At 40.9% G+C, this 18,988-nt stretch overlaps 2 protein-coding genes across 5 annotated transcripts in view; both read right to left on the bottom strand.

Moving 5' to 3' along the window:
• LOC119502315 (GTPase IMAP family member 7-like) overlaps positions 1 to 3,209 on the bottom strand; it is a 40,189-nt gene extending 36,980 nt beyond the window's left edge. For both annotated transcript variants that reach the window (XR_005210042.1, XR_005210041.1), the window contains exons 1-2: positions 3,066 to 3,209; positions 298 to 428 (exon numbers count right to left, since the gene is read on the bottom strand). The gene's annotated coding sequence lies outside the window, so the exon portion shown is untranslated. The remainder of the gene's footprint in view (positions 1 to 297; positions 429 to 3,065) is intronic.
• Positions 3,210 to 11,699: 8,490 nt separating this feature from the next.
• Positions 11,700 to 18,988, bottom strand: part of LOC119501571 (trafficking regulator of GLUT4 1) — a 24,749-nt gene continuing 17,460 nt past the window's right edge. For 2 of the 3 annotated variants that reach the window (XM_037792012.1, XM_037792011.1), the window contains 3 exons: positions 17,249 to 17,538; positions 16,995 to 17,127; positions 11,700 to 13,225 (listed from right to left, as the gene is read on the bottom strand). In XM_037792012.1, coding sequence (XP_037647940.1) covers positions 13,209 to 13,225; positions 16,995 to 17,127; positions 17,249 to 17,538 — 440 coding nt within the window. In that variant the 3' untranslated portion in view covers positions 11,700 to 13,208. The remainder of the gene's footprint in view (positions 13,226 to 16,994; positions 17,128 to 17,248; positions 17,539 to 18,988) is intronic. The other variant, XR_005209859.1, reaches the window with a different exon arrangement.

Here is an 18,988-nt window from a genome sequence, read left to right as displayed (position 1 = left end):
ACAGCGAGAAGTGACCACACCCAGCGAGTAGTGACCACATCCAGCTAGTAGTGACCACATCCAGCGAGTAGTGACCACATCCAGCGAGTAGTGACCACATGACCATGAGACGTCACAGGAAGAAACGCCTCAATACCACGACTACTGTTAATTCATGACGGCTGGATTTAGTGACAGGGTCCTGGTGTCGTGCACGCTGCATCAGCGTCACTAGGTTTTGGTTGAACTATGCAGGAGTCCACTAGAAGGAGCTCACAGATGAAGAGAGAGAAGAGTGTGTTGAGTTGTGCAGTGAACCTGTTCAGAGGAGGGACGGTGTCCCGCTGCTGGTCGACGCCACGTTGAAGCGTCGCTGAGGTCACGTGACACGTTCACCATGACGACGAGCCCCGCCCAGCCAGGTAGTAACAGGTCATCCCCTCTACGCCCTGTGGAGCACAAAGTACTGCTATTATATAACAGTAAAAGTACTACTACCACACTGTGGAAATACTCCACTACAACTAAAAGTATTATCATCTAGATGTAGTTAAAGTACTTAAAGTAAAAGTATGTACTGTGCAGTAAAGTTACTAAATGTACTTAAAGTAAAAGTATGCATTGTGTAGTAAAATGTATTTGAAGTAAAAGTATGCATTGTGCAGTAAAATATAGTTAAAGTACTTAAAGTAAAAGTATGCATTGTGCAGTAAAATATAGTTAAAGTACTTAAAGTTAAAGTATGCATTGTGCAGTAAATTGTATTTGAAGTAAAAGTAGTGTGTGAAGAGTGCCGGTGGGTGACTGCAGCAGCCGGTGTCATGTCGGTGTCATTAGTCCGCTACCATCAGACAGATGAGCTGGTTCCTCTTTAATCGAATCCATCGATTAGATAACTGAGTCAGAGCAGAATAATGAAATCCCTCAAGGTTGACTGATTCTCTCCTCCTGTCTCCTCTCATATATTCTTCTCTTTATCTTCTCTAATCTGTCCGTCGCTCTCCTGCATCCCCCCCCCAGCCCCACCACGCCGACGACGTTTTGACCTCCATGTTTGTGACGGTAAATCAGATTATAGCAAAGTGCAGTTTCTCAGATTATAATCACACTAAAAACAATAATTTCTGTCTGTTTTACAGTTCCTTCAGCGAACCTGTAGTTGTTATTATAAACCCAAAAGATTAATTATTATAAACCCAAATAGCTCATCATTTGGGTTTATAATAACAACTACGGGTTCAGTAGGAACCCGTAGTTATTATTATAAACCCAAACGATTAATTACTTAATTAAAGACAGAGAAGTTATTGACGATCAGTGTTTGAAGTGGAAGAAAATAAGTGCCAGGACTTTCTCTTACTCTCCTTTATATAAAATAATGATGTAAATGTAAATATGTGAGATTGTAATTTAGTTGATGACAGATGGAACGCTACTATATACTATTATATATACTACTGTATTATATATTTTAAGTACTTTAATTAAGAGTATGCATTGTGCAGTAAAATATACTTAAAGTACTTGTATTCATTGTGTAGTAGTATATACTTAAAGTAAAAGTATGCATTTCAATCAGTTTGACTTGGACAGGAAGGAACTACAGCTGTCAGATAAATGCAGTGCAGTATAAAGTACAATCTTTACCTCTGAGATGTAGTAGAGTAGAAGTAGAAAGTAGCAGAAAATAGAAATACTCAGGTTAAGTACAAGTACCTCGACCTGAAGTAAAAGTACTTGGTTACATTTGGAGGATGTAGTTGATGCTGCTGAATCACACCTGAGAGGTGTTCCTGTATCACACCTGAGAGAGGTGTTCCTGTATCACACCTGAGAGATGTTCCTGTATCACACCTGAGAAGTGTTCCTGAATCACACCTGAGAAGTGTTCCTGAATCACACCTGAGAGAGGTGTTGTTGTATCACACCTGAGAGAGGTGTTCCTGTCATCACACCTGAGAGGTGTTGTTGAATCACACCTGAGAGAGGTGTTGTTGTATCACACCTGAGAGAGGTGTTCCTGTCATCACACCTGAGAGGTGTTGTTGAATCACACCTGAGAGAGGTGTTGTTGTATCACACCTGAGAGAGGTGTTCCTGTCATCACACCTGAGAGGTGTTCCTGTCATCACACCTGAGAGGTGTTCCTGTCATCACACCTCAGAGGTGTTTCTGTATCACACCTGAGAGAGGTGTTGTTGTATCACACCTGAGAGGTGTTGTTGAATCACACCTGAGAGAGGTGTTGTTGTATCACACCTGAGAGAGGTGTTCCTGTCATCACACCTGAGAGGTGTTGTTGAATCACACCTGAGAGAGGTGTTGTTGTATCACACCTGAGAGAGGTGTTCCTGTCATCACACCTGAGAGGTGTTCCTGTCATCACACCTCAGAGGTGTTTCTGTATCACACCTGAGAGAGGTGTTGTTGTATCACACCTGAGAGGTGTTGTTGAATCACACCTGAGAGAGGTGTTGTTGTATCACACCTGAGAGAGGTGTTCCTGTCATCACACCTGAGAGGTGTTTCTGTATCACACCTGAGAGAGGTGTTCCTGTCATCACACCTGAGAGGTGTTCCTGTCATCACACCTCAGAGGTGTTTCTGTATCACACCTGAGAGAGGTGTTCCTGTCATCACACCTCAGAGGTGTTTCTGTATCACACCTGAGAGAGGTGTTGTTGTATCACACCTGAGAGAGGTGTTGTTGTATCACACCTGAGAGGTGTTCCTGTCATCACACCTCAGAGGTGTTCCTGTCATCACACCTGAGAGAGGTGTTCCTGTCATCACACCTCAGAGGTGTTTCTGTATCACACCTGAGAGAGGTGTTGTTGTATCACACCTGAGAGAGGTGTTGTTGTATCACACCTGAGAGGTGTTCCTGAATCACACCTGAGAGGTGTTCCTGAATCACACCTGAGAGGTGTTCCTGTCATCTGGACATAATAATAGAAACAGCTGAACCTGGTAGCATTCATTCATTACAGGACTGTGTTAGCATGTTAGCCTCGTCTCGGTGCACCTAATAAACTGGAGCCTTCAAACACCTCTGAGGTACACCTGCAGTGTTTGTTAGTACTCACCTGATGTCACCTGTTGCAGGTGTATGAAGCAGCACCGTGGACCACTGCAGGAGCAGCGAGGAACGGCAGGAGTTAGCTAACTAACTAACGAAAGAACGAACTAACTAACTAACAGTCCTGACAGACACATTCAGAGCTGATGACGTCACCCTGCTGCTTCTGATTACCTGCAGGGCTTTGTCCAGCTGTGACGTCACGTCTAAGCCCCGCCCCTTCACCTTCACACTGACAGCTGATTGGGCAGAATGTTTCTGTCATCAGTACATGTTTATCTGTGTCAAACTATTATAATCATTAATGCTTCACAGGTTTTATCCAACAGTTATTATTGACAGAAATATACAAAGAATATAAACTGGACTGTTTGTGGAGTAAATTTACCTTCAATTTACTAATTATTTTATTAGATAAAGGCTACGGTTCAAGGTTCTTTATTATTATCAATGAAAATCTTCAGTCTCAGGTTCCTTCAGCTATGCTCATAAAATATTTATATATAAAAGAGGAAATCACACAAGTAAACGTAGAACATGATGTTCTAAAGTATACAATAAATAGAAACACAAGTATTAGTAGTAAAGCGTCTCCAGATAACTTCTGTTATGATTTGACGCTATATAAAAATAAATTGAATTGAATTGAAGTAAATATAAAATAGTAATGTAAATGTAAATTTGTAATATTGTAATTTAGTTGATGACAGATGGAGCGCTACTATACACTATTATATATACTACTGTATTATATATTTGAAGTACTTAAAGTAAAGTATGCATTATGCAGTAAAATGTAGATAAAGTAAAGTATGCATTGTGCAGTAAAATGTAGATAAAGTAAAGTATGCATTATGCAGTAAAACGTACTTAAAGTACTCAAGGTAAAGTAATCATTGGATGAACAGAGCTCCATCTCTGAACTGGATCTGTGACTCATTGATGTGTTTTTAATGGAGCTCTAAAGAGGAAGAAGAGATGTTAGTAGATACTAACTGTTCACCTTCATCTACTGTGTTTACATTCACATCCTTTCTTCCTCTCTTATCATTGTGTTCTTCTCCTCCTCCTCTTCCTCCTCCTCCTCTCTTGCTGCTCAGCTAGCTGCATTATGACACACCGCCTCCCCCTCCTCTTCCTCCTCCTCATCGCTTATCTTTTGTCTGTGTGTCTGGTTTCCTGCAGCCACTCGGAGACTCCTCTACCTCCTCCTCCTCTTCCTCTACCTCCTGCTCCTCCTCCTCCTCCTCCTCCTCTTCCTCTCATCCTCCTCCTCTCCTCCTCCTCCTCCTCTCATCTTCCTGCTCCTCCTCCTCCTCTCCTCCTCCTCCTTCTCCTCCTCCTCCTCCTCCTCCTCCTCCTTTACTCCTCCACCTCCTGCTCCACCTCTTACTCCTCCTCTCCTCCTCCTCCTCCTCTCCTCCTCCTCCTCCTCCTCCTGCTCCTCTTCCTCCTCCTCCTCCTCCTCTCCTCCTCCTCTCCTCCTCCTGCTCCTCTTCCTCCTCCTCCTCCTCCTCCTCCTCCTCCTCCTCCTGCTCCTCTTCCTCCTCCTCCTCCTCCTCCTCCTCCTCTCCTCCTCCTACTCCTCCTCCTATCCTTCTTCCTCCCCCCCTCCTCCTCTTCCTCCTCCTCCTCCTCCTCCTCTTCCTCCTCCTCCTCCTATCCTTCATCCTCCTCCTCCTCCTCCTCCTGCTCCTCTTCCTCCTCCTCCTCCTCCTCCTCCTCTCCTCCTCCTACTCCTCCTCCTAACCTTCTTCCTCCTCCCCTCCTCCTCTTCCTCTTCCTCCTCCTCCTATCCTTCATCCTCCTCCTCCTCCTCCTCTTCATCCTCCTCCTCCTCCTCCTCAGCGGTGAAGTCTCTTAATAATTTATAAGAATCTAAAATTCAAACGAAGCACCCACCCACACAGAGAGAGATCTTTTATTAACAGAGAGGAATCAGACCTCTCTCCTCTCTCCTGCTCCTCCTCTCTCGTCTCTCTCTCCATCCCAGCATCCCTCGCTCCCTTGCCGACGGTTGCCGTGACAACCTCTCCTCCTAGAAACCCCGGGTGTAAAAGAAAATGAAGCCCACTCCCTCCTTATATCTCTCGCTCTCTTCTTCCTTTCTCTCTTTTTGATTTCCTCACATTAAAAAAGAAACACAAATAAAAGCACGACAACATTTAAGAAAATAAAAGCATTTCCTGCTGGTGGTTATGATAATAAACTGTATTTTAAAGATATTCTATAGACTTTTCATCATGAATATGACACTAATGATGAATTCACATTGAACATTTGGTGCAGACTGATTTCTGACATTCTGATTTAATGCAGTTTTCTGTGTGTTTTCCTTTGCAGACCTTCATCCATCACACTTTATACTGTTAAAACAGCAGCTTGTGTTGTGTGGAAATAGTTCTGTTAGGAATCTTTAAACGTTAAAAAGCTTCAAAGTGTTGGATTTCAGTAAAAGGTCTTTGATTCTGTGATAAAAAGGAGAGTTTAGATGTACTTTTGGCCTCAGACTCTTATTTCTGCTCGGCTGGAGGTTTCTGCATTATTTACAGATAACCAGCGTTTCCTCCTCAGCCGTCTGAATTAACGAGGAGAAGCTGCACATTTCACTTCTTAGTGGACGACAACTCTGACGGTTTACAAGAAGATAAGAAAACAGCTTATAGACCGTTTTAGTGATGACGTCATGATGAGGTCACGCTGTTAGCTGCAGGCTAACCAAAGGAAAGACTGGAGGCTAGCGCTAGCAGTGTAACGCTACAGGAAATGAGTCCAACAGAGGACAGCGCCGGGTGATGGTCGCTCTGCCTCACTCCTCGCCGCCAGGAGACGACTTCACCGGGAGGAGAGCAGGCGTTAGCTAGCTAGCGTTCTCCAGCCGTCTCCTCCTGCAGTCGTCTCCAGCGGCGTAGCGGTCTAATCTGGTCCCGTTGGTTCATGGTAACTTTCTGGTGCTCCTGGAGAGAGTGACGGCACAGCAACGAGAGTCCCCACAGAAAAAAAACGGGACGTCTCTCTAAATCTCTGGCGATCAAACGGGACTTTAGTGTAAACCAACATGGCTGACGACGGGCGGGAAGAATTAGGGTGCGCTCCAAATCACATACTTTTTCTTTTTACTTTTAGTGCATACTGCAGCTGTGTGGTGTTGCATGCAGTATGCATAACATTGTGCCTTTAGTAAGTACTGTGTGTTCCAATACCCATACTACCCTACTATTTAGTATGCCAGAAAGAGATTTAGTACGTCCCAATGCTAGAAGGTCAAATTACAGTATGCCAACAAATACCAGGATGTCCTACTACACCCCGTCACATTTTGCAGTACGCAAGCCAGCATGCTTTTCTGGCTATTCTGACCCACAATCCTCAGTGCAGGGGATACATGAGCAAGAGGGTCAAAGTTCAAGGTGCAATGTTATGAGGAAGTAGTGCATGAAACAGTACGTACTTTGTAAGGGCAGCTGCAGTATGTACGAGAAGTAAAAAGAAAAAGTATGCGATTTGGAACGTAGCCAAAGTGATGTTAGTTTTTACTTTGAACTGAACATTGATGAAGGATGGACGGATGAAGTCATGGAGACACGTTAAATAAACACTAATAAACACGTTGCTCCTCCATCTCTGAGCTCCATCTCACTACTACTTCATGCTCCACGTTTAGCATTAGCTCATGCATTAGCCGCGGCCGCCATGACGACGGTGGTTGTCCTTCCTTCTTGCGTCAGCTTGTTTCTCTATTGCTTTAAAGGTGCAATGTTTAACATTTCACCTACACTACTGGATCCATACAATCTACATTTACACTCATTAGTTATGTGAAAAAAGCCAACAACTAACTAACAGCAGGGAAAGAATACGCAAAATACAACCGAACCGCTGAAACGCTGACAGCCGGTCAAAATTTAGTTTGTATAGTATGTCGAAGAAAAGGTAAAAAAGTCACAGTATAATATGTCATAAAAAAGGCAAAATAAACACAGTATATTATGTCGAAATAAATGCTAAAAAGTCACAGTATAATATGTAAAAACAAATGCAAAAGATTGACAGTATAGTATGTCAAGAAATGCAAAAAATTCAAAGTATATTATGTAAGCGTTAGCCGCGGCCGCCGTGACGACGACTTCCTGCTTCGGTCATCTGTTATGACCTTGTTTTCTATCCAGGGCTGTGATATACGGAGGAAGTGACGCCTGTCATCGTACCAACATGAGTTTGATGTGTATGAGTTAATGTGTCACATGATTGATCCTCAGATGGACAGACGAGCCTGCAGACGAGGAGGAGGTCGTATTAACGGGATTTATTCCCTTCAAACATCATCAAATATACTCAACAGCAGTAGATCAACAGTGTGTTGGATAAATGTACTGTGTTACTCATTCAGTATGCTTCATAAAGCAGTCAAGTTAAGGCATGCACAGGCACAAAGAGAGTCCGGTGTCAGGAGATATTAATAATCATAATAATAATAATAAGAGACATAATGAAGTCTACTCATGCTAACAGCGCCCGTTCAGAAAGAGCAAGCAGGAAGCAGTTTAAATACTGAGCGTTACAAACACCAGATTATTCATGTCAATACAAAAAGAGATCCAGAGAATGGCAATAGAAATATAAAAATACAAAGAGCATTAATAATCAGGTGTGAAAAGAGCGTTTACAAAAGAAAATGATAAACAGGAAATAAACACGAGAGGAAAGTAAATGAACGTCTTCACAGGATGCAGCATCGAGAAACGACAAGTTCTGCACAAGACTTCCAGCTTTTACACTTTAGAATAAACTTCTCCTCTAATATTATATTTACTAGAATAATAAATAAATAAGATTAATTAAATAATAAATATATTTAGAATTCTCTAAATTATGAGCATCAAACATATTGACATTAGAACAGGTGCAATCTGGATTATATCCACATATTTCTGTCCAACATCAGAACAAAAATGAATCAAATCCAATTTGAGCGCACAATTAGTCTTTTTGTTTTGTTCATAATAACAATCATTTATCAATGGTAAACTGATAATTAATTAAAATGTAGTTAATAGTTGTTTTTTTAACTATTAACAAACAATAAAATTATATTATTATTTTAACAGTTTCTTGTTGAACACATTATAACATTTAAGTATTTGTTAATGATTATGTAAACCTTAAAATAAACTATTATCGAAGTTTAATTAATAATTTCAATGAATTTACCACCTTTTTGTTTTCTTCTCCGTGACGTGTGTCGGGTTTCATACCGTTTATTTTGTGCTTTTTATGGAGTTTTCTTTGAGCGTTACAGATTAAATATTTAATTATTTCATGCGTTTGAATCGTCGTTTAAGTTTCATATAAAAAGTAACAGCTCGGCTCTGTGCTCATATTTATCTCTGAATACCAAAAATCTTCCTCAGAACTGTCTGTTTCTTCGTGTTTTATAGATATAGATATATACTGTATATATATATATAAATTAGGGGTGGGAAAAAAATCGATTCACCTACTGTATTTATTGCGATTTTTTTGTTTTAGAAGGAAGTTCCCGCTTTTATTGTGGTAGTCTGAGTAACGTGACATCATATCTTTTATTGTGGTAGTCTGAGTAACGTGACGTCATATCCGTTCCGTATCCGTCAACCAAAACAAACCTCAGAGAGTATAAACCATTGGAGGGTCGTCGTGGATACGACCTGCACCCTCACATGTTAAATCCAGCGTGGTAAACACTACACATCCAGTAAAGGATGGAAACACTTTGGGTTTCACACATTGACAGGAAAAGCAGAGCTAGACAGAGCAGAGATAAAGCTGCATGCTGACTTCTAAAAAAGGGACAAAATAAGTCTGAACAAAGGCTGAAAAAAAACAAAACGTTCAAAAAGAAATCTTAAAAAGGCTGAAATATGTCCGGAAAAAATGCCAAAGTATGACCAAAAAATGTCCAAAAAAAGGCCGATATGTTTGAATAGAATTCTGAAAAATGTCTGGAATATTTCCGAAAAAAAGTCTGATAAATGTCCAAAAATATCCCAAAAAAGTGCAAAACAATTAGCAGGTAACGTTATGGTATGGCGGTAACGTGGCGGTGGAGCCGGCCGTCGCGCTTGTCTCCGCGGTCAAATGGGCCGACGCTACAACTGTAGAGCTATCCGGTTTAAATCAAACCTCAGAACATACTTTTATTCCTTGTCTATGCTTTTTTTTAATCTTTTTTCTTTCCTATTGGTCTCGATGCTTTTATTATTTGAATGTCCTGTTGGTTTTGAATCAGTCTTACGGTGTTATTGTGTTGTTTTATGTCTTATTTGATGTATAATTGTGTAGCACTTTGGTTGTTTTTAAATGTGCTTTATAAATAAATTTGGATTGGACTTAAAAATCGCAATACATATCGAACCGCCACCTGAGTATCGTGATAGGTGAATCGTCCCAGCCCTAGTATATATATATGTATATATATATATATATATTATATATTAAATATAGGAGTTGTTCTATGTCCAGAACTTGTGCCAGCTGAATAAGAGATAACGGTGTAGAGCAGCGTGAAGGTGTTCACCATCAAAACTCTGCACATGAATATCAGAACTACATGGTTAGTCAGTGAAACACAAACAGCAGAAACACACAAACGATACGAGAGCGTTAACAGTCGGTTAAAACCATCAGAGTGGAACAACGTGAGGCGGTGGAACACTGTAGCAGCTCTGAGAGGTAGCGCAAGCAAAGTCCGTACGAGACTGCGTACCAGGACGGACGCGACTCAGTGAAGCTGCCGACATCGAGCCGGGACCATCGTGTTGCATAATGTGGTTAGTAAACAGGCATGCTACATACAGGACAGGAGGGGTCACCTGACCTCACCTGACATCACCTGACCTCTGACCTCTCACCAGGTTTATCTTCACAGCAGCGACGTCCTCTAGAGAAAACACCAATGTGCATTTTTGGCGGCGAGATATTTGTCGGTCAGTTATGACGAAGGGAAGAAGCGTAGACGCGTAGACGTCGCACTGACACCTGGATCGTACCTCAACGTGCACGCCATATTGGACCAGGCGAGACTGAGCCGTAACCCTATACTAGTGAACAGAGGAGCTGCCGTCTTTCTGGATAAAAAGCATTATAACATCGACATTTCTCAACACATTTCATTTATACTTTTGTCTCCTATTTACTCATCATTTCTGGATATTTTTCTGATTTGTTTTCGACACATTTCACCTATTTTTCAATGATTTTTTGGAAATTTTTCAGGAAGGTTTTTCACATATTTTACTAATAATTTTAGCATATCTTCTGGATATTTTTGACAATTATTGTTCTCCTATTTACTAATAATTTTTGGGATATTTTTCACATATTTTTGGGATATTTTTCGGATTTGTTTTGGACACTTTTCACCTATTTTTCAATGATTTTTTGGACATTTGTCAGGAAGGTTCCTCACATATTTTAATAATTTTAGCATATCTTCTTTGACATTTTTTCACCTATTTTTCTAATAATCCTCAGATATTTTTCACATATTATCTGGACATTTTACACCTTTTTCCTCACGTTTTACTAACGATTATATTATGATTATATAATAAAATATAATGATATTTTTCAGAAGTAAAATATTAGTAAAATATGTGAAAAATGTTCCAAAAATGATTAATAAAATATGTGAAAAATATAACAAACAACAAGTGAAGGGGGATAAAAAGTTCTATAACGTCTCCATTTCTCAACGAGTCGTTTTATATTCAAACGTTTCTGATCTACGAGGAGTCACGCTAAAGAGACTGTAAAGTTTTAACATGTATAACGGGTTACAGGCCAGTCTCGCCAGGTCCAATATGGCGCCCACGTTGACGTATCACCGTGAAGCGTCTACGTGTCTACGGAGGAAGAAGGGGGACATCTTTAGCGGGCGGACATATTACAGTTTCCCATATTATTTATGTACAAAGTGCTACTCAGTCAGCGCTCCGGCTAAATGAGGCTAGAGTCTTCTGTAATAAATAGTGTAAACATGCACAGGTTATAAGAGATGATTCAGTTCCATAACAGCAGCTTATTTCCTCAGAGTTCCAACCGGTCGGTCCAGCCGGCGTCCGTCGGCACACGGTAAAGACAAAACGCTGACTGGACGATGACGAGGTGATGAACGCCAGCCGGTCAGAACCAGCTGCTTCCAGTTCGTCTTTCTGGTTCGTCGTGTGGCTCACTTCATACGTTTAAATAAGGACAGTTGTATTTTCATCTAGTCATTAAATCACATGATCAGACTCAAACCAGCAGTGGATATATCTACTAACAAGTATAGTGTGTGTTTCACAGCCTGATTCTCTTTCTAGCTTTCTCTCTATTGCTTCTCTCTTTTCAGACTTTTTCCCTTATTTTTGTTGTTTGTTATATTATTCACATATTTGACTAATAATTTTTGGAACATTTTTCACATATTTTACTCATGAAAAATATAATTATATTTTATTATATAATCATAATAAAATTATTAGTAAAACATGTGAGGAAAAAGGTGTAAAATGTCCGGAAAATGTGAAAAATATGTTTAAAAATATCTGAAAAAAAGTGAAAAATGTCTGAAAAATATCCAAAAAAATATCTGAAAAATAATTTGAAAAATATGTGAAAAGTGTCCAAAAAACCCAGAAAAATCTGTGAAAAATATCTGAACATTATTAGTAAATAGGTGAAAAACATTGTCAAAAATGTCAAAAAAAAAATATGCTAAAATTATCAGTAAAATGTGAAAAACTTTATTGAAAAATGTCGAAAAAATATCCAAAAATAATTTGAAAAATATGTGAAAAATATGCTAAAATTATTGGTAAATAGGTGAAAAAAAATGGTAAAAAATGTCAAAAAAGATGCTAAAATGTTTAGTTATATATGTGGAAAACATTAGTGAAAAATGTCCAAGAGATATGTGGAAAAACATCTGAAAATCATTAGTAAAATAGGTGAAACATGTCCAAAAATAAGTAGTAAAATATGGGTGACATGTTCCTTCATCACCATGAACACACACTGTAGTTTACTCTGACTCAGTCCCACTAACACACCGTCCTGCTCACACTAACACACCGTCCTGCTCACACTAACACTCACTACAGCACCACACGAGGATTCATCCGCTGCTGAAAATAGTCCCAGACAAAGTCCCTATTTCCTCTTGTTGGTTGATACATACTACAGCTGGTTTAGTGAATTACTGATGAAACTGTATATTAGTGTTGTTAAAGCTCTGTGCTGGTTTGGGTCTGAACGTGGAGCACGAGCAGCAGATATCAGCAGCTTTACCCGTTAACTAACATGTCTGTTTTAGATCATCTATTAGAATATGGAGAGTGAAACCCAGAAGAATTGAAAGAAAACCTGACTTTGTTGTGAACCAGCAGCTAGATAAGAAGTGACATCAGGACTTCAGCAGCATCGTGAGCGTCCACGTTCATGTCCACGTCCACGTTCACGTCCAGGGCCACGTCCACGTTCACGTTCACGTTCACGTTCACGTCCATGTCCACATCCACGTCCAGGGCCACGTCCATCCTCCAATCACAGCAACAGGAACAGCTGGAGAACGAAACACGAGTCCCTCTCACAGCACAAAGACTCTGCCGGCCGGTCGAACCGGCAGCAGCGTCTCAGATAAACACCAAGTTTCTCATTATTTGGCATCAAGAAGGTGGAAACCCAGCGTGACCATCACTGGACCTGTCGACTCACTTAGAGGTCTGAATAATCCCGTTTCCATAGAGACAGACATCCATTTCCATGACAACGGAGAGCGGTCTGAAGGAGGAGATAAGCTGCTACCACAGAATGAAATGAGCATCATGTGATCATCCTTTCCTCGGTGTCGGTGGGTGTCGGTGGGTGTCAGTGGGTGTCGGTGGGTGTCGGAGTCGGAGGGTGTCGGAGGTAGAGCGCCAGGCGGACCATGCTCGTCGTGCAGCGAGAAACAACAGCAAACAACAGGAACAGACTTAGTTTTTCATCCGGTGCAGGCGCTTGAGAACGATAGTGCTTCAGGAAGTCGGAGGGAGAGCGGTGTCGGGTGGCGTCGGGTCGGTGTCGGGTCGGTGTCGGGTCGGGTCGGGTCGGGTCGGGTCGGGTCGTGAAGTCGGTGTCGCCATTTTAATCAGGATTTTAAAATCACTGGAGACAGAAAGAAGACAGAAAGAAGACAGAAAGTCACCGATGTTTAACGTGGTGGAATGTAACTAAGTACTTAACTACATTAAGTATTTCTATTTTATATACTACTAAACTACTTTAACTGAAACCAGCCAACAGGATATAAAGGAGTTCAAATGCAACACACACATTAATGCAGCGGTAATAATAATCCAGAAACTATGGAGGCCAGAACCTGCCAAAATAAAAAATATTGAATAAATAAATAAATAAATGACTCAATAAATAAATATATAAATATGTCATTAAATAATGACAAATGAATAATTAAATAAATATATAAATATATATATTTAAAAATAAATATAGAAAATAAAATAAAAAATAAAACAATAAATAAATGCAGCATAAATAATATTAAAAATAAATGTAGCCATTAATTAATTGATAAATGTGACATAAATTGATATTTCTGTTCTGTTCTTTATTTATTTATCTTTGTATTAATTCCCTTATTTATTTACTCTTCTGTTTAATAAAAAAAATAAAAAAATAAATATATACGTTAAAAAATAAATAATAAGTAAATGCAAAGATAAGTAAATAAATACATTTAATTAAATTCAAAAATAAATACATATATCAATAAAAAATATATCCAAAAATAAATAAATAAATATATCATTAAATGTAAATAAATAATATAAAAAATAAATGAAGTCATTAATTAATTGATAAAATGTGACATAAATTTATATTTCTGTTCTGTTCTTTATTTATTTATTTTTGTATTAATTCCCTTATTTATTTACTCTTCTGTTTGATAAAAAAATACATAAATACATATTGACATTTAAAAATAAATAATAAATAAATAAAAAAAATAAAAAAATAAACAAACATAAATACAAAATGCATAAATAAATAAATATAAAATAAATAATAAATAAATAAATAAAAAATGCATAAATAAAAATAAATAAAGAATAAATGCGTAAATAAATACATTTAAAAATGAATGAAAAATAAATACATAAATCAATAAAAGGGAAAATGAAACAGAACAGTAAATAAATAAAGGAATTAATACAAAGATAAATAAATAAAGACCAAAACAGAAATATTAATTTGTCACATGTTATCAATTAATTAATGGCTACATTTATTTGTAATATTATTTTTGCTTCATTTAATTACATATTTATTTATTTATTTATTTTTGATTTTGGCAGATATAACAGTAAAACACAGACGGGGAACATTTCACTGACACATCAGTACTTTTACTTTAAGTATATTTAACTGATCACATAGTTTTACTTCAGGTTTTCAATGCAGGACTTTTCTTTGAAACAGAGTATTTTCATCACAGAGGGGTATTAGTACTTTTACTGCAGTAAACAACCTAAATACTTCTTCCAACAACTGGTGGTACATTAAAACAAAAATAGAAGAAATGGAAAAATGTCTGTATGTGAACAAGAATAAAAAGGAGCTCTGTCTGAAGCTGCATTAGTCGGCTGTAGAGCTGAGGACGTTTCAACTATTCCACTAAAACACTGTTTGTATTCAGTAAATGGACCTTTGTGCTCAGTGAATGGATAAATAAGAGATGACTGACTGTGACAGATCCACTTTAAAAAGGACTCTAAAGTCTCTGGAGACATTTTATCTCTCTGGCAGCTACATCATTACAACGTCATCACAACGTCCGTACAACGTCATTACAACGTCATTACAACGTCCTTACAACGTCATTACAACGTCATCACAACGTCATCACAAAGTCATCACAACGTCATCACAACGTCATCACAACGTCATCACAACGTCATTACAACGTCATTACAACGTCATCACAACGTCCGTACAACGTCATCACAACGTCATTACAACGTCAACACAACGTCATCACAACGTCAACACAACGTCATCACAACGTCATTACAACGTCAACACAACGTCATCACAACGTCCGTACGTCATTACAACGTCATTACGTCATCACAACGTCATTACAACGTCAACACGTCATCACAACGTCATCACAACGTCATCACGTCATTACAACGTCAACACAACGTCATCACAACGTCATCACAACGTCATCACAAAGTCATCACAACGTCATCACAACGTCATCACAACGTCATCACAACGTCATTACAACGTCATTACAACGTCCGTACAACGTCATCACAACGTCATTACAACGTCAACACAACGTCATCACAACGTCAGCACAACGTCATCACAACGTCATTACAACGTCAACACAACGTCATCACAACGTCATCACAACGTCATCACAACGTCCGTACGTCATTACAACGTCATTACAACGTCATCACAACGTCATTACAACGTCAACACGTCATCACAACGTCATCACGTCATTACAACGTCAACACAACGTCATCACAACGTCATCACAACGTCATCACAACGTCCGTACGTCATTACAACGTCATCACAATGTCATTACAACGTCATCACAATGTCATTACAACGTCAACACGTCATCACAACGTCATCACAACGTCCGTACAACGTCATCACAACGTCATTACAACGTCAACACAACGTCATCACAACGTCATCACAACGTCCGTACAACGTCATTACAACGTCATCACAACGTCATCACAACGTCATCACAACGTCATCACAACGTCATCACAACGTCCGTACGTCATTACAACGTCATTACAACGTCATCACAACGTCATTACAACGTCAACACGTCATCACAACGTCATCACGTCATTACAACGTCAACACAACGTCATCACAACGTCATCACAACGTCATCACAACGTCCGTACGTCATTACAACGTCATCACAATGTCATTACAACGTCATCACAATGTCATTACAACGTCAACACAACGTCATCACAACGTCATCACAACGTCATCACAACGTCATCACAACGTCCGTACGTCATTACAACGTCATCACAATGTCATTACAACGTCATCACAATGTCATTACAACGTCAACACGTCATCACAATGTCATCACAACGTCCGTACAACGTCATTACAACGTCATTACAACGTCATCACAACGTCATCACAACGTCATCACAACGTCATCACAATGTCATCACAACGTCATCACAACGTCATTACAACGTCATCACAACGTCATCACAACGTCATCACAACGTCATCACGTCATCACAACGTCATCACAACGTCATCACAACGTCATTACAACGTCATCACAACGTCATCACAACGTCATCACAAGGTCATCACGTCATTACAACGTCATCACAACGTCATCACAACGTCATTACAACGTCATCACAACGTCATTACAATGTCATCACAACGTCATCACAACGTCCGTACAACGTCATCACAACGTCATCACAACGTCATCACAACGTCATCACAACGTCATCACAATGTCATCACAACGTCATCACAACGTCATTACAACGTCATCACAACGTCATCACGTCATCACAACGTCATCACAACGTCATCACAACGTCATTACAACGTCATCACAACGTCATCACAACGTCATCACAACGTCATCACGTCATTACAACGTCATCACAACGTCATCACAACGTCATTACAACGTCATCACAACGTCATTACAATGTCATTACAACGTCATCACAACGTCATTACAACGTCATCACAACGTCATCACAACGTCATTACAATGTCATTACAACGTCATTACAACGTCATCACAACGTCATTACAACGTCATCACAGATCCCACCAACAGCAGGCCGATGGAGGTAAAGTGGATGATGTGACTTACATCCCCAGTTGAGGGCGATGCCGGCAGCGATGATGGCGATCCCTCCCAAGATGGACACGACGGACAGAACCATGGCGTTACGGCCCAAACGGCGAGCGCCGTCCACGTTGCCCTGCTGCAGGCTGTTTCGGGACTGAACACAGTAAAATAAGATAATAGAAACGCTTTAAGTTTAGCTGCTGTTTTATCGTTTGGTGGTCTAATTATTATTTGTTGGGTTTCATTTGTAGACAGAAGACGGCGTGAAGTCGTACCATGACGGAGAAGGTGAGCGCTACGATGTTGATGGGCCACAGCGGGCAGAAGCAGGACAGGATGGCCAGGATCAGGTAGTCCCTGGGCTTGGACCCGTCCACAGTGGCCTCTGTGATGGCGCTGGGCCGGCGGGTGAGCGAGGGCCTCGGGGAGCCCGCCGCCAGCGAGCCGGACCGGCTGCTCAAACCAGGCCGCCCATTGACGTGGCCGCCGAGCTTGGCGTGAAGCATGGGCGACACAGAGGACACTGTGGGAGACGAGTCCACCATCACGGGACCGACGCCGTTACCTGGAAGAGAAGGAGGAAGCAGAGAGGAGGAAGGAAGTCAAGTCTTTAATGAGTTACGCATCGCTGTCTTCGGCAGCCGAGATCTACCACGAGGATATTAATACTCCAACAGTATGAGAATATAAAATATAAATAATACTCTTTATCTTTGAAGTTAACACCAATAAAATGAGTTCTATGTGATGTGAAGGAGCAACTCGTCTACTGATCCCTCTGAGAACCAACAGGAGGAGAGAGGAGAGAGGAGAGAGGAGAGAGGAGAGAGGAGAGAGGAGAGAGGACAGAGGAGAGAGGAGAGAGGAGAGAGGACAGAGGAGAGAAGAGAGAGGAGAGAGGAGAGAGGAGAGAGGAGAGAAGAGAGAGGAGAGAGGAGAGAGGAGAGAGGAGAGAGGAGAGAGGAGAGAGGAGAGAGGAGAGAAGAGAGAGGAGAGAGGAGAGAGGAGAGAGGAGAGAGGAGAGAAGAGAGAGGAGAGAGGAGAGAGGAGAGAGGAGAGAGGAGAGAGGAGAGAAGAGAGAGGAGAGAAGAGAGAGGAGAGAGGAGAGAGGACAGAGGAGAGAGGAGAGAGGAGAGAGGAGAGAAGAGAGGAGAGAAGAGAGAAGAGAGAGGAGAGAGGAGAGAGGAGAGAGGAGAGAAGAGAGGAGAGAAGAGAGAAGAGAGAGGAGAGAGGAGAGAGGAGAGAGGAGAGAGGAGAGAGGACAGAGGACAGAGGAGAGAGGAGAGAGGAGAGAAGAGAGAAGAGAGAAGAGAGAGGAGAGAGGAGAGAGGAGAGAAGAGAGAGGAGAGAGGAGAGAGGAGAGAGGAGAGAGGAGAGAGGACAGAGGACAGAGGAGAGAGGAGAGAGGAGAGAGGAGAGAGGAGAGAGGAGAGGAGAGAGGAGAGAAGAGAGAAGAGAGAGGAGAGAGGAGAGAGGAGAGAGGACAGAGGACAGAGGACAGAGGAGAGAGGAGAGAGGAGAGAAGAGAGAAGAGAGAGGAGAGAGGAGAGAAGAGAGAGGAGAGAGGACAGAGGAGAGAGGAGAGAGGAGAGAAGAGAGAGGAGAGAGGAGAGAGGAGAGAGGAGAGAAGAGAGAGGAGAGAGGAGTGAAGAGAGAGGAGAGAGGAGAGAGGAGAGAGGAGAGAGGAGAGAAGAGAGAAGAGAGAGGAGAGAGGAGAGAGGAGAGAGGAGAGAGGAGAGAGGAGAGAGGAGAGAAGAGAGAGGAGAGAGGAGAGAGGAGAGAGGAGAGAGGAGAGAAGAGAGAGGAGTGAAGAGAGAGGAGAGAGGAGAGAGGAGAGAGGAGAGAAGAGAGAGGAGAGAGGAGTGAAGAGAGAGGAGAGAGGAGAGAGGAGAGAAGAGAGAGGAGAGAGGAGAGAGGAGAGAGGAGAGAGGAGAGAGGAGAGAGGAGAGAAGAGAGAGGAGAGAGGAGAGAGGAGAGAGGAGAGAGGAGAGAGGAGAGAAGAGAGAGGAGAGAGG

This window comes from Sebastes umbrosus, chromosome 14 (genome assembly GCF_015220745.1).
Source record: "Sebastes umbrosus isolate fSebUmb1 chromosome 14, fSebUmb1.pri, whole genome shotgun sequence".
Classification (NCBI taxonomy): Eukaryota; Metazoa; Chordata; class Actinopteri; order Perciformes; family Sebastidae; genus Sebastes; species Sebastes umbrosus.
Note: the sequence above shows the minus strand (reverse complement) of the source record. Positions and strands in the feature narration are given on the sequence as shown.